Source organism: Engraulis encrasicolus, chromosome 2, assembly GCF_034702125.1.
Source record: "Engraulis encrasicolus isolate BLACKSEA-1 chromosome 2, IST_EnEncr_1.0, whole genome shotgun sequence".
In the NCBI taxonomy this organism is placed as follows: Eukaryota; Metazoa; Chordata; class Actinopteri; order Clupeiformes; family Engraulidae; genus Engraulis; species Engraulis encrasicolus.
This window is the reverse complement of record NC_085858.1, coordinates 8060631-8076290: the sequence shown is the minus strand read 5'-3', so window position 1 is coordinate 8076290 and position 15660 is coordinate 8060631. Positions and strand designations below refer to the sequence as shown.

Below are 15660 nucleotides of genomic sequence, written 5' to 3'. Positions count from 1 at the left end.
CTATTTTGTTTTATTATTGTTTCCCAGACCCCTGCATGAGGGACGAATGAAACTGTGTTGTAAACAGAAATTATTCACTGTACTGCATTTTTTGACAATGACAATGTACTACTATTATACAAGTCATGGGTAAAATCTTATGTAGCCTTATTTCTCAAAATATAAATGGCTGAAATATAGGCCCAGGCCTACAGTTTCTCCATGCGCCAATGTCATACTGTAGTCATTGTTTTGCCGTTTTGCATTTACGCTGCAAGAATACACCCACCCCAAAAAAAAGGCCCGTGTGAGAAGACACCACCCTCCCCCCACCGGACAAAAAAAACCCCGGCTGCCCCCATAGTTTCCAAAATTTCTGTGGGAAACACTGATTCTATATGACTATGCATGTCTGTATATGACTACGGTACATTACCGTTCCTATCCATGCTGTCCTGGTTCCCTGGTTATGCTCTAGTCTTGTCTAATACTAGTTTGCCTAGTGTAGAATGGCAAACACCTGTTGCCGAAACACTGGACAAATAATAATTAAAAAAACATTGCATGAAGTTCTGAGTGTGCGACAACAATACATAACAAAAATAATAACAATATTTCCATAAGTGAAACTAACCTACTATACCGGGCTGTCGAATTCAGCTCACTCGGTGTGCATTTGCTACAATTGAAGGAAAGATTATGGTATGGCGTAGCATGATAAGGAGGTCGGAGGTAGTGGCGTGCATTGGCATTGCCCTCACGATTTGATTCGATTACAATTCGGGAGGTAGCGATTCTATTCTATTCTATTCTATTCTATTCTATTCTATTCTATTCTATTCTATTCTATTCTATTCTATTCAGTTCGATTCAGTTCGATTCGATTCAATTCAATTCTACAATGCATTGCAATTACATTTCATTACATTTCTACTGAAAGCAAAGCAAAATGTTTCATCAGTCATGATGAGGCAATACTCAGATACTGAGCAAACTGTCTGTTTTCTGTATCAGTCTTGCCGTTTTCAATGCTTTGAAGTGCTTTTATTTCATTTAACATTCATTTGCTCCCGAAATATCCACGGAAGTAATTGAAACTTAAAAAAAGTGCCGCATCCATTCTGGAACTTGCCGCAATGAATTGAATCGTCCATGCCCCGCATTGCATTGCATCGCCGAATTGATTATTGTTGACACCACTAGTCGGAGGTGCAGCCATGTGAGAGTTAGTGGATATCTACTCAGTCCAGTGCACCCGAAAGGCATTGACTTTTCACTCTTTCCTCTCAGTGGCATCCATCACTCATCCGTCTCTTCTCTCTTCTCTCTTCTCTCTCCCCCCTGCAGAGAACCAGGTGAGAGTCAGGCAGCTGGACTGGACAGCCAGTGATCTCTGCACAGGTGGGGTTTGCATTGATTTTTTGCAGTAGAGCTTGAGGTGTGTGTGTGTGTGTGTGTGTGTGTGTGTGTGTTGTGTTGTGTTGTGTTGTGTTGTGTTGTGTTGTGTTGTGTTGTGTTGTGTTGTGTTGTGTTGTGTTGTGTTGTGTCTGTTTTTCAAAGTGCGAGTGTGGAAGTTTGTGTGTGTGTGCATGTATTGTGTTTGTGTGTGTTTTTCAAAGTGTGAGTGTGTGTAAGTGTGTGTGTGTGTGCATGCGTGTCAAAGTGAAATAGAGAGAGAGTGTGTACGTGTTAAAGTGTGTGTGTGTGCGTGGCTTGAGTGAGTGCTACTGGTAGTTGCTAGGGGATACAGTTCTGTGTGATTATGAAGAACTCTTTGCCAGGAGCATGTCAACCACCATTAGGGAGCAGGGTCAGGGAGTACAGTAGACAGAACCATTAGGAAACACTGCCAGGCAATACAGTAGGTAGGACTGAGACAAACACACTAAAGTGTGTAGAAAGTGAACTGGAAAATAACAAAGTCCGCAACAACTAGGCTCAGTGTTAGGAAATAGGCACACCATTAGGAACAGTGTTAGGCAGTAGTCAAAGTAATCAGGCAATAGGCAAAGCTGACAGGCGATAGGCAAAGGCACCAGAGTGTGTTTGTGTTTGTGTGTGTGTGTGACTAATAGACCAAGACTGGGTTAACTGGCAAAGATTGGCCCTAGTTTTTAATACACTGATAATGCTACAGTGCTGAAATGTTTGCAGAAAATACAAACAAGAACTCAGTAAATGGAAGTGTTTTTTTTATTCACATCACACCACTCCAGGCTTTATCTTAAATTACAACACAATTTTCATTTATAATGGTAATTATTGTCTTCTATGAAAACAAATAATCAGTGCCAAAAATCAGATAATGTTTTTGTTTACACACTTTCCTGCGAGATTTAATTATTTTATTCCTCATAATTATTTGTGTAGTCCTGTTGTATTGGTCTTCCTCCCGGTCTGTCTGCCTGCGTGCATGCCTGCCTGCCTGCCTTTCTGTCTGTCTGTCTGTCTATCTGTCGCTCTGGCCCACTGTTACGCTCACAGATGCTCAGAAGGCCTTTGTCTGTCTCTCTGTTCTTTCTGTGTCTATGCATACATATCTTTATCTGCTTGTCTGTCTTCTCCTCTAGTCCGTGCTGTGAGTGATGATGCTGACCAACTGCCATCCTCACAGATGAGGAGCAGGCATCTGGCTTTCTTTCTGTCCGTCTCTGTATTTTTCCTCTCTAGTGTGTCTGTGTTCTTCTCTATTCTGTGCTACTATGTGTGATGTGATGATGCTGTGTTAACGTACCTGTGTGTCCTCTGACCTACCGTGACCCTGACAGACCCTGAGGAGCCCTTTGCCTGGACGGAGGACGAGGTGGCCCACCTGCACGATGAAACATCCCTAATCATCGCCGCAGACGGTAGGTATCGCATGTAGACCCAGCAACCCCCATTTTATCAACTAGAGAGGTTTATTGAAAGAAAAATATCGGCGCAGTTATCGATCCCTTTTTTTCTTTTCACTTGCCAAACTTACTGAAAGTGAATTTAGTGTAATCCACCTAAATGCATGTCAGCCAGAGAGGTTAAGACTTTGAGGAGCAGAGCACCACAGCACTGATACAGCTACGGACAAACCATTCAGGACCGAAACGTCAGTGTCTTCGCCATTTGTTTTTGGTGGTGGGGGGCATGCCATTATTATGACAGGACAGTTGAAGAGGTGGAAAGGATTTGGGTAGGAGAAAATAACTTAATAATAATCTTACCCGGGTCCCTAGTGTAACAGTACGGTGCCTTAGCCATTGGATACAAGCCAAGGCCAGTGTCTACTACACCATTTAAATGTTTGGGTTTTTTGGGGGGGGTTAAATGTTTTTCGGATTTTGAATGTGCTACAGTAGCTTTCGGTCTAAAGACCTTCCTCGGTGTGTAGACATTTTTTGCTTTAAAATTCACCTCGTTTTTTTTCTCCCTCCTTGACTGGCACCTTGTAGCCGTGAGTGTAGTGTGACTTGTCACCAGTCTCTACACAATAAAAGCTGTAGCAGTGTTACGCTATTCTGTTCCTCCAAATGTTGTCCTCTTAAATAGCCACACCTTAAAGCAAAAACATGTGAAGGTAGGTACGCAGGCCTCCTTTAGCCTTGTGATTAGCAGTATTTTTTACTGTATCCCCAGTAAGTTAAGTGCAGTTAGGCGGCATTTGGAGCAGCCAACATATGCACATAAGCAAAAGTAGTGGGTAATAAATAATGAAATAAGAACCGACAGTATGTGTCATACGAAGAACAGCCAACCGACCTCCATTTTGTCAACCTGAGAAGATGGCATTTTTTACTTTATCATCACTATGCAAAGTACAGGAAGACATCATAAGTAAAAAGGAAAAAGAATCTGGTGCAACACGGATGTCTATTTTTTGTTGTTTATTTCTTTTTTCTTTTTTCAGTGCATTCAGACTAACGTTTCGTCATGTGTTTTCATCAGAGTCGATGAAGACGCTTGCACTGAAAAAATAAATAACAACAGGTAGACACCATTTGGAGCCAACCTGGCTCTCACAATGAATTTGGCTGCACCTTGCTCCACAAACCGCCTAGGAGTTGGGGAGCCGGGCGAATTTCGAAATCCACCCAGAGCCAAGAGTAGTTCGCAAAGCTAAGTGGAAATACACAGATTTGGCAAGAGCCGGGTTATTTTGTATCTCCCAGCGGCCCAGCGGAATAAATAAGACTGGAGGAGACGGCAGTTTTTTGCATTCACATATTGACCTTTGCTTTTATTTTTGCTGAACACATTTAGCTGCCACTGTGGAAGAAATGTGCTACACAGTAAAAGATTTCTTGCCATGCCTTGCCACATTTATATGGAGTAATAATTAAATTGGCACAGATCCATGCGATTGAAAGTCTTTCATCACAAGCCTTGGGGTTGCAACTATTAACTATCTCATTTCCCTTCACTTCTTGTCCCCCGTGTGTGTGTGTGTGTGTGTGTGTGTGTGTGTGTGTGTGTGTGTGTGTGTGTGTGTGTGTGTGTGTGTGTGTGTGAGTGTGTGTGTGTGTGTGTGTGTGTGTGTGTGTGTGTGTGTGTGTGTGTGTGTGTGTGTGTGTGTGTGTGTGTGTGTGTGCATGCGTTTTTTGCTGCCGTGTGTGTGTGTTTCTTCTTTCCTGGTGTGTGTTATGGTGTGTGTGTGTGTGTCTCTAGTGTGCTATGATGACGACTTGACTGACGCACTCTTCAGGACACTGTACAGGATTACCAGCAGTCTACGGAAGCCCAGCAGGGTCTATCTCTCCATTGAGAAAAGGCAGGATGCTAAACATTTCATTATATTTTTAGATGTCTGGTTGCTAAAATGTCATTATGTCAATGTCATATTTTACATTTTAAATTGTCTTTTAGAAGGCAACACATACATTTTATTATATGCCGTAGTAGTACAATTGAAGTTATTTAAGTGAGATGGCTTCTTTTGTATCTCTACTGTACAGTATGGCTTATTATGCAATTGCCCAAAGCTTTACCTGCAGTTAAGGCAAAAGTCACTGATCACTTTTTGGCTCATTTTTGTTTGATCAGATAATTGTGTTCCATGATTTAGAGGCTGTTGTGGGAAAATACAAAGCTGTCACCCATCATGAAGGACATGGGAGGGAGACGGTAGATGCGGGGGCGTACAGTGATAAATGATTGACTAAAAGTTACCAATGTACTGACTGGTAATACGAGGTGTGTCAACATGACTGCTAATCAACTATACTGACTTAGGTTAAAGTCCCATTTTTGCCATTGTGATAAAACAAAATCACACTTTCACACAAATAAGGGGGCAGCCCAACAAGTGTACCCAAGGAACCGTGAAGGGGAACTGTGCCATGCTCTCTCACCCAGTCATGGAGGAGGTTGGGGGAGAGTGCTCAGCTTAGTGGTTACTCGGCCCCTGTCACCCAGATAGAGTATATGGGTTGTGTCTCTACTGCCATTCTCTTAGCCTAGACAAGAAATTAAAAGGGATGTTTAAAAGTATCCTGCTTATACACTGTATACATGGAAGTATAGAAGAGCAGACATTTAATGATTCATCACAAGGCTGTTATATAGTTGATTTAAATTTATTTGATGGTCTTTTACCACAGAAGAAATTATCTAAACAAATTACTCAACACAAGATACATCAGTATGCAGTTGCTTTATTTAGTCATGCTAAGACATACTGTATTCCATGCCTGTGTTGTACCAGAGACAGTCTATTAGAATTAAGAAAATATTTTGTTGTACCATCATGTTAAAAACCTTTTTCAAAGAGGGAAGAGCAGGAAGCCACTGAAGTTGTTATAATGGCTCCCATCATCCCAGAGCCTGTCGGCTGTGTAGAGTCGCAGGTTAACTGTGTCTCCCACCTCCAGCTGCAGAGTCAGGCCATTGTAGGTATGGATACGATCACCATTATTATCATAGTCATGATTGTACAGGACCGTGTGTCCATTCTTAAGTGTTTGGATTCGAATCATACCTGATCTACTTTTATCCATTACAGTGAACCTGAAGTAGTAGACTCCCCTTACTGGAGCTGTAAAAACACCTGTAAGACTGCTGTAGGCCTGTCCAACATTTGTAATTATATTACTGAACACCAAGTTCTCAAAGGAATGTCCAGCCTGTGTCGGTATGTATCCGGACCTAGTCAGGCCTGCTGAGAATGCCACCTTGGGTGTTTTTGTGATCTTCTCCTCCAGATTGACCATGTCAGTCTCAGTGGCTGTCAGTCTGATCTTCAGTGCTATCAGCTCTGACTTGTGTGCTGTCCTTGCCATCTTCAGGTCTTTTACTTCAGCCTCACTGGCAGACAGCCGTGCCTCTTGTGCCTCATTCACCATTTCCAGAGCCTCCACCTTAGTCTCACTGACCACCAGTCTCACTTTAATGGCCGCATTTTCCATCTTCATGCTGGTCATTTCAGCCTTCACAGCTGTCAGTTCTGTCGTCAGAGTCCCCACCTTGGTCTCACTGACCACCAGTCTTTCCTTCACTGCTGCATTTTCAGCCTCCATTTTTTTCAGCGCGTCCTGAGTGGACTTCAGAATGCCTCTCTGCTCCACTGCCATGTCTCTTAGTTCCTTCACCTCAGTATAGATGTCAGAGTCCATGCCGTGGCTCTCTGCCTGAACTTCAGTCAGGGTGCTCATGGAGGAGAGCAGCACTAGTAGTGTGATGGCAGCCCTCATCCTAAAAGCACAACACTGTCTCTAACTTGCTGCAGCAGCTGTGATGGTGGTAGTAGTAGTACTACAAAACAGCATTTGTGAGAGTTGTTGAAGTGAGAAGGCCTCTTTTTATCTACATCCATGGCTTATTATGCAATTACCCAAACCTTTACCTGCAGTGAAGTCAATGACCGCAGTTATTTTATTTGGCTCACTTTTGTTTGATCAAATGTGTACTGGTGCTACATGGGTTATTCCAAATCAATGACATTTTCCTGAAAACTTTCCTGAAACTTCCCTGAAACAAAGTTTTGATTTTATTCTAGTTTATCACAATGAAAGAATGTATGACACACTTTGGTAAAATGAATAATTCAAATTTCATTTAGTTCATCAGATATGTTTTGTTACAGCATGGAGGTTGTATTGCACATTTTCCCTTATTTCTGGGGCATTTTGACAGACCTGAGACCTTTTTAGAGCAGTGGAAATACTTTTTGAATGTACCATGTTTTTATAATTGTTTATCTAATGGAAAATCCTGGAAAATCCAATCACAGTGTGTCATTCTTTAATGATCATGTTTGCACATGAATTACCACACAGCTGTTCATGGCGAGGTCCTTATTCTTGGCAAAGACACTCAAAATCAACCTTGCAATGTTTGGATGCCGTGGCAAAGCTGACATTGTTGTTGGTCATGATTTATAGAGGTCTGAAGTTGGATCAGATAAAAAGTTCAAAATATCAGATCTTTTCAAGGGGGTACTTTTGTCAGAAGGGTGACACTTGTCTACACTCTATGTCTAAACCTATGTAATATTTATCATATGGCTATTATAGCATGTGTTCCATAATGTCTGTCTGTTGGTTTGACTGAACACTGTATGTCCGCTGCAATGTCTGTGGTTGTCTTTAGAGGACGCCAAACAAACAACATCACTACAACCATACACATGGTAATGATTTAGGCTCTCGACATCATGCACACCTAGTTGTGGCCAGGGGGCCAGGTTGCCATCTCTGATTGCTCTTTTTGCTCCCGTGGATTGTACATGCATACTATCCACAAACTTAGAGAAAGGGAGTTTCAGCATTGATCAACATGTTGTAAAGCCAGAAATGTTTCTTCAGTTCAGCATAAATGCTAATTAGAAACCTGAGCTGCAGCAGCATCCCCAGTGTTCTTGCTCTCTGCCTGAACTTCAGTCTGGGTGCTCTGAGTCTAGACTCCACACATGGAGGACAGCAGGACCAGCAGTGCGATGGCAGACCTCATCATAACAGCACTACACTCTGTGACTTGCAGCAGTAGCAGTGTTGGTAGTATTACAAGCATAGTATGAGTAGCAGTAGAAGTAGCAGCAGAAGTGTTGCGTTTTTCAGAATTTGTGACTGCCACTCTTGAGACTGGCTCCTATATACATTTGTTGCTCATTATGCAATCGCTTTAAGCTGCAATGAATCAAATAGCCACCACTATTTTTTGCATACTTTATCTGTTTGATCAGATAATGGTGCTTGTTTTTAAATGTTTTTATAAAAACTGGATGTTGTGAGGAAACTGCAAACCTGTCACCCAGCATGAAGGACACAGGGTGTTCTTATTGTAACTGTAGTTACCTGTTGAGGCAAAGAGATGATGACATTTAACTTAGAGCATGACAAGATGTATGGGTTTACAGTTGAGTTAATTAAAACCTCAACAAGTGAAAAAGTAATCAGTTTGTAAATTGACTGGTACAAGGAGGTGTGTCAACATGCTTGTCAGTCAACTCTACAGACTCAGGCGGTCCGTGTATCATCCGATCATTCAACTATTCCATTCAATCTGGCAAACGGAAAACGAAATAACGACTCCATATTTTGTTTTCCCGTTTTTCTATATGGCCAACAAATGGGGAGTTGTGTTGATGTTCCTTTTCCCAACTCAAAACAGAACAAGTAATAAACGAGAAAACCAAAACGAAATAACAACTCTAATTTACGATTATTGGTCCCATTTCCCGCAGTGCTTTTCTATTGCTCGCCCAAGTAGGCACGATAGTGCACTAGTGGCCGCTAAACGTGCTGCGTTACGCATTTCCCCTAGTCCTATAGTCAGCCTGCTGATGCTCTCTTACTCCACAGAACATCTTTCTGTCCTACTGGTAGCCCCCTTATGTCGGTGCCTGTGGGTGGTAGATAACTCCTTTCACTGTTCTGTGTCCGGTCCAGTAGGCTATGTGTCTACCCCTATCACCTCATTAGTAACTGTGACTAGCCAATGGGCTATGGCTCCTTCCACTAGATCAAGGGTTTTTTACACTGACTGTGAGCCTCCCCTTTGAGTAGGTAAAGACAATCAAGTCCCACACAGAGCCTAGAGGAGTGACGCCCACTGAGATGTATCAACTTATTTCCCTTAGGCCTTCATGCTCGTCGCAACTGTCACATGACCAAACGTTTTATTCACATTTCATTTGCAAACATGCATACTTCGTCATTGATCCTTGTCATGTTACTTGTGCTACTGAAATTCTTTTTGAGCTTATATTCACCTGCACACTGCCCTGCCCTGCTACTAAAATTTGGACAATATTGTTTCAAACTCAACTTCGCGCCATGCCTCCGATGCATACGAATTTCCTCCGCCATTTGCAAACCAGCCTAACTGAAGCTTTCAAAAGGTTCATTACAAATCCCTCAGATTGTTTTTCGTGAGGCATTTCATGCAGCGATTGGATGGGAGTGATGGCACGAGCCTTCACGTCAACTTCGCGCTCTTCTACCTGCGCGTTGCTTCATCTCTCTCTCTCTCTCTCTCTCTCTCTCTCTCTCTCTCTCTCTCTCTCTCTCCTCTGACGCGCCCACAGGTTAGGCCTACAGATTGCACGCTTACAAAGTTAGTCTTCAAGAATAAAAATCGGGTTAAGCACACGGCAGTTCTCCAGTGCTCGCGCCTTGTCTTGGCTCTCAGTTCACTACCAAATAACGCCACCCGAACTTAGAACATTGTTTTAAGAAAGTTAAGTGAATTGAATAGGCCTACTCACATTAAGGTAATAGTTCCTACGTTTCTGATTCCTCTTTTTTGTTGACTTCTGCTGTAGAAAAGGGTGCAGTTCTTACTATTACACGCAAACAAGCAGGAACAATGCCTACTGCAGATATTGACAGAAAGTGCACTTTTCTTCGCGTGTTCCCCCGCGCGTCCCCAGGGACTCTTTGAAGTGTCTTTCCATAAAGATGATACTATCCCTCGCTCTGGCCACTAACCTACCCCAGTGTTTCTCAACCTTTTTTAGGCGAGGCACCCTTTCAATTCATGAAAAATTTCAAGTCACCCCAAACCAACAAGCCGTAACATGGCATCACACCCGATACCACAAAAGCTTAGAAAAGTAACACATTTGGAGCCGTCACACGACCTACGTTCAAAGTTGCAGCTGGCTGGGGCAACCTATATTTACTTTATTGTGCGTAAATGACAGATGAAAGATTCCACTGACTAGCATTAAATTATCAATTTAGACAAATATGTATCATATTACAAAATGTATCAGCCACGTGTCCGCGGCGCCCCTGTTGAGAAACACTGACATACCCTACCAAGCGAGTCGGGTGAGTTACATGTGCTGTCTGTCAACCCAGACTGCGCGCAATTTGCCCCAAATGGCACCATGGTCACCTTGCATCTCGCGTTTGTGACCAAAGTCACATACGGACAGACGCGCCGTGAGAGACAGGGGGTAGCCTAGTAATACACTCCATTAGGTTATCCAAACTCCCTTCCTCGACTTGCACTTGTGGAATGGCCCTTCGCAGATGCCTCCATGGAGAAAACATGTTTCCACGCTGCCGGTCTAGTGCAGGCGTTGCAGGTGGACATTTCCTCATTCAACGCCTCCACTAGACCATGGGAAGGCTAATGTAGCGTGAAGAATAAAGAAAACCAATAAACGAAAATTACTGTTAAAATTTCGTTTTGGTTTCCCCGTTTATGATTTGTTCTATTTTGGGTTGAAAAACGAAAACAAACATCAATCCCCAATTTTTTGCTCATACAAAAAAAAAAACAGGAAAACGAAATATTGCATCATTTTTTTGTTTTTCCGTTTGCCAGATTGAATGGAATAGTTGAATGATCGGATGATACACGGACCTCAGGCAATTCCTTTCCCATTTTTGTCATTATGACAAAACAAAATCGCATTTTATGCCTTTCCCTAATAAAGGGACAGGGGTTAGTCATGGTGGAGGATGGGGGAGAGTGCCGGTTACTCATCAATACCCTCCCACCACCACCCACCTGGCGATGTTGGCAATCAAAAGGGCAACATCCCAGGTTTACAAGCCCGACTCCCTGTTTGTTTGCCCTCGACTGCCCCAAGATGATAGGCAACCAGAGCAGTAGATGGAGGACCTGATTTATAAAACAGCAAATCAGGACTGTGTGTATGACATTGTGTCTGTGTATGGTCTACTGTTTAGGAGTGTAAACCACTGCCAGATCCACTGAGCACATGTGCCTTCAAAACTTGATAGAATATTAGAATATTTGGAGAAACAATGACAGAAGGTTTTGGAAAATATTTAGTTATTGTCAGCTTTTTAAATGATCATATGGGACTTTTTCCTCATTTTCATGACTGAAAGACATAGAGAGCTTAGTTAATGGAGTTCATTGCTTGGATAGATAAGGGTGGGGGGTATGTCATGTGCGTGTTTTTGTACTTTTTATACATACATACTGTACATACATTCAGTAAACAGTACTTCAAGGCACACTGTGTGGCCAGAGTAGGTATTGTAACTATGCTGCTCATTGAAGCTATGCTCCCTGTTACCAAATTTGATCTTTTCCTGAATATTTACAAAGTAATGAACTAACATTTACTAGTATGAATAAAGCACAGCGAGTTTTGCAGCTAAACACCTCTATTTCTGGGAATTCAATATGGCAGACATGAAATTCACCTTTTCATGCTGTTGTCTGCATTGTCTGTACTGTACTACCTACCCATAGATTGTACGTTCTATGGTACTACCATACTCTTCACCTAGACAAAAAATGGCAATGGATGTTCAAAAGTATCCTGCCTTTATATTGTATGGATATAGAATAATTATTTATAAAAATCTAATTATCTATAAAAATCTAATTATTTATAAAAATACTCTCTTATATACAGTAGTCGAATTACATATATTTGGTGGTGTTTTACCATGGAAAAAGTTGTTTATACACTCAGAAATTACCCAACACAAGATCAAGATGCCAATTGTTTTATTTGATCGTGATAATAACATATTTCATGTCTATGTCATTTCATCATGTTCAACACTTCAGAGAGTGAAGAGCAGGAAGCCACTGAAGTTGTTATAGAGACTTCCATCATCATAGATCCTGTCGCCACCACGGAGCATCAGGTTTACTGTGTCTCCCACCTCCAGCTGCAGAGTCAGGCCATTGGAGCCATGGATACGAGCCCCATTATCATCAACCTCAGAGTTATACATGACCTGCTGTCCATTCTTAAGTGTTCTGACAGCTACACTACCAGATCTCTCTTTATCCATTATGTTTAATCTAAAAAAATACACTCCCCTCACTGGAGCTGTAAATACACCTGTAAGACTGCTGTAGGCCTGTCCAACATTTGTAACAACTTTACTGAACACCAGGTTCATGTAGGTATTTCCTGCCTGTATAAATCCAGGAGACATTGTCAGGCCTGCAGAGAACGCCACTTTGGGTGTATTTGTGATCTTCTCCTCCAGATTGACCATGTCAGTCTCAGTGGCTGCCAGTCTGATCTTCAGTGCTATCAGCTCTGACTTGTGTGCTGTCCTTGCCATCTTCAGGTCTTTTACTTCAGCCTCACTGGAAGACAGTCGTGCCACTTGTGCTTCATTCAACCTTTCCAAAGCCTCCACCTTAGTCTCACTGGTCACCAGTCTCGCTTTAATGACCGCATTTTCCATCTTCATGTTGGTCATTTCTGTCGTCAGAGTCCCCACCTTGGTCTCACTGACCACCAGTCTTTCCTTCACTGCTGCATTTTCAGCCTCCATTTTCTTCAGCGCGTCCTGAGTGGACTTCAGAATGCCTCTCTGCTCCACTGCCATGTCTCTTAGTTCCTTCACCTCAGTATAGATGTCAGAGTCCATGCCGTGGCTCTCTGCCTGAACTTCATGGAGGAGAGCAGCACTAGTAGTGTGATGGCAGCCCTCATCCTAAAAGCACAACACTGTCTCTAACTTGCAGCAGCAGCTGTGATGGGGGTAGTAGTAGTACAACACAGCAACAGCATTTGTGAGAGTTGTTGAAGTAAGACGGCCTCTTTTGTACCTGCATCCATGGCTTATTATGCAATTACCCAAACCTTTACCTGCAGTGAAGTCAATGACCGCTGTTATTTTATTTGGCTCACTTTTGTTTGATCAAATACTGTTGCTATATGGGTTATTCCAAACCAATGACATTTTCAAAACTTCCCTGAAAGAAAAATGTTGATTTTATTCTAGTTCTCACAATGAAAGAAAATCATGTATTGACACACTTTGATAAAATAAAGCAGTCAAATTGTATCTAATTCATCAGATATGGTTTGTTACAGCATGGGGGTTGTATTGCACACTCTCCCCTTATTTCTGGGGCATTTTGACAGACCTGAGACCTTTTTAGTGCAGACAGACTCATGGCTTGATTTTTATAGAAAAGTGGAAATACGTTTTGAATTTTACCATGTTTTTATAATTGTGATCAATTTTTTTGTCTAATGGAAAATCTTGAAAATCCAGTCACTGTGGCTGTATCTCAAAGTCAAAAATCCTGGCCTTGCTAGGATGTGAAACGCCCAGTGATTGGATACTCTTTGGTGAACTCCGCGGAGTATCCAATCACTGGGCGTTTCACGTCCTAGCAAGGCCAGGATCCTTGACTTTGAGATACAGCCAATGTGTCATTCTTTAGTGCTGTTTGCACATGAATTACCGCACAACTGTTCATGGTGAGGCCCTTGTTCTTGGCAAAGTCTCTCAAAACCAACCTCGCAATGTTTGGATGCCGTGGCAAAGCTGACATTGGTCTTGGTCATTATTTACAGAGGTCTGAAGTTGGATCCAGATAAAAAAGTACACATTTTCAGTACTTTTCGTAGGCCACTTTTGTCAGAGTGGGCCCTGGCCCACAGTTTGAGAAACACTACCATAGATGATGGTCAGCCAGAGCAGTAGAGGGAGGGCCTTAGTTCTCAGAAAGCAAAACAGGGATTTGTGCTGTATATGACTTTGTGTCTGTGCATGGTCAACTTTCAAGGATTGTCAACCACTGCAAGATTCCCTAAGCACATGTGCCTTAGAAACGTGATGGAATATTAGTTGAATTGTTGAAAAACGACAACAGACGGGTTTTTCAAAATATTGAGGTAATGTCTCTTTTTATGAGTTTTTCCTCAATTTGATGACCGAAAGACACGAGAGCTTAATTAATTGAGGTCATTGCTAGTATAGTGAATGAGTAGGGTGGGTATTTGTGATGTGCGTATTTATATGTACTTATACTTATACGTGTACATACTGTACATTAGACCTGTTCAAAAACTTTTTTTGTAATTTTGAAGCCAGTTGCTGTCATTCCCATTCTCAAAGGTATAAAATGACCAGATTTAAAATTATTTTGATTTTGGACCATGGGAAGGCCTGTCTCTTGAGCCATGAAGTTTTAATGTAAAAAAAAAGCCTGAGATTTGGCCCAATTTTGCTTCATATCTTCACTACCATTTGTCATCTAGACTAGATCAATGTGAGCTGACAACATTTCCTTTCAGATGATACCCAATATATTAGCAGCTTACACAATTATAGTTGTCATTAAATCAGGAATGTGTTTATCTTAGGCGAATTTTGGTGATTTCAGCTCAAGCAATGCACAATTAGACCTTAGAAAGGTTTACTAATTTAACAAAGTATAGTGCCAAATTGAAGTCTGAAAGAAAAGATATTTCCTAACATTTCACATATTTCCAATTACTCTTCCTGTGTTGCCAGAACTAAGCTACTAATATATTGGGTACCATCTGAAAGGAAATTGTGTCAGCTAATGTGGTACCACTCACAATGCTCTATGACAAATGGTAGTGAAGATATGAGGCAAAAAGGGTCCAAATGTCAGGTGTTTTTGATTTTAAAAAGAAAAAGAAAACTTCATGGCTTCTGAGGCAGGCCTTCCCATGATCCAAAATGAAAATAACTTTATATCTGGTCATTTTACACCTTGAAGAATGGGAATCACAGCAAGTCGCTTCAAAATTGCAAAAACAAGTGTTTTGAACAGGTCTACTGTAGGCTACAGTACAGTAGAGTATTTCAGCATACAATTACGTTCAGTTGCACACACATAGTTGTTGTCTGCGTTGTCTCTACTACCACACTCTTCACCTAGACAAGAATTGGAAAGGGATGTTTAAAAGTGTCCTGCCTTTACATTGTATTGGTAAAGAATATTGAACATCTAAGGATTTTTAAAAATGCTATGTTATATGCAGTAGTTGATTTAAATATACATGTATTTGATGGTAGATGTATGATATTCATTATAAATGAACATTGACAGGATGGTCACACCTCCACAACATCAGCTGTTTTAAAGCACGTCACACATTAACATCCATGTGACCCTCTGATGAAGACGGAGGTTTCACCGTAGAAACATGTCAGGTGAAAGACAACAAACTTGTGAAACAAAATAACTTGAAGATTTTATATTAGATGGTTTTTTACCATGGAAAAGTTGTTTATACCCTCAGAAATGACTCGATCAAGATCAAGATGTCAATTGTTTTATTCAATCCTCATAATGACACATTTAATTTTTATGCCATGGCATCATGTTAACCATTTCAGAGAGTGAAGATCAAGAAGCCACTGAAGTTGGTTAAATTAGCAGCATCATCAAATACCCTTTGGTCAGGATGGAGTTGCAGATTAACTGTATCTCCCACCTCCAGCTGCAGTGTAAGGCCATTGGAGCCATTTATATGATATCCATTATCATCAT

The 15660-nt window shown here is 41.5% G+C and overlaps 1 protein-coding gene across 1 annotated transcript in view; it reads left to right on the top strand.

Moving 5' to 3' along the window:
* Positions 1-15660, top strand: part of mettl22 (methyltransferase 22, Kin17 lysine) — a 46926-nt gene that overhangs the window by 23599 nt on the left and 7667 nt on the right. Inside the window, exons 7-9 of the mRNA XM_063221315.1 lie at positions 1327-1380; positions 2748-2828; positions 4618-4720. Of these exons, the coding sequence (XP_063077385.1) occupies positions 1327-1380; positions 2748-2828; positions 4618-4720 (238 nt within the window). The remainder of the gene's footprint in view (positions 1-1326; positions 1381-2747; positions 2829-4617; positions 4721-15660) is intronic.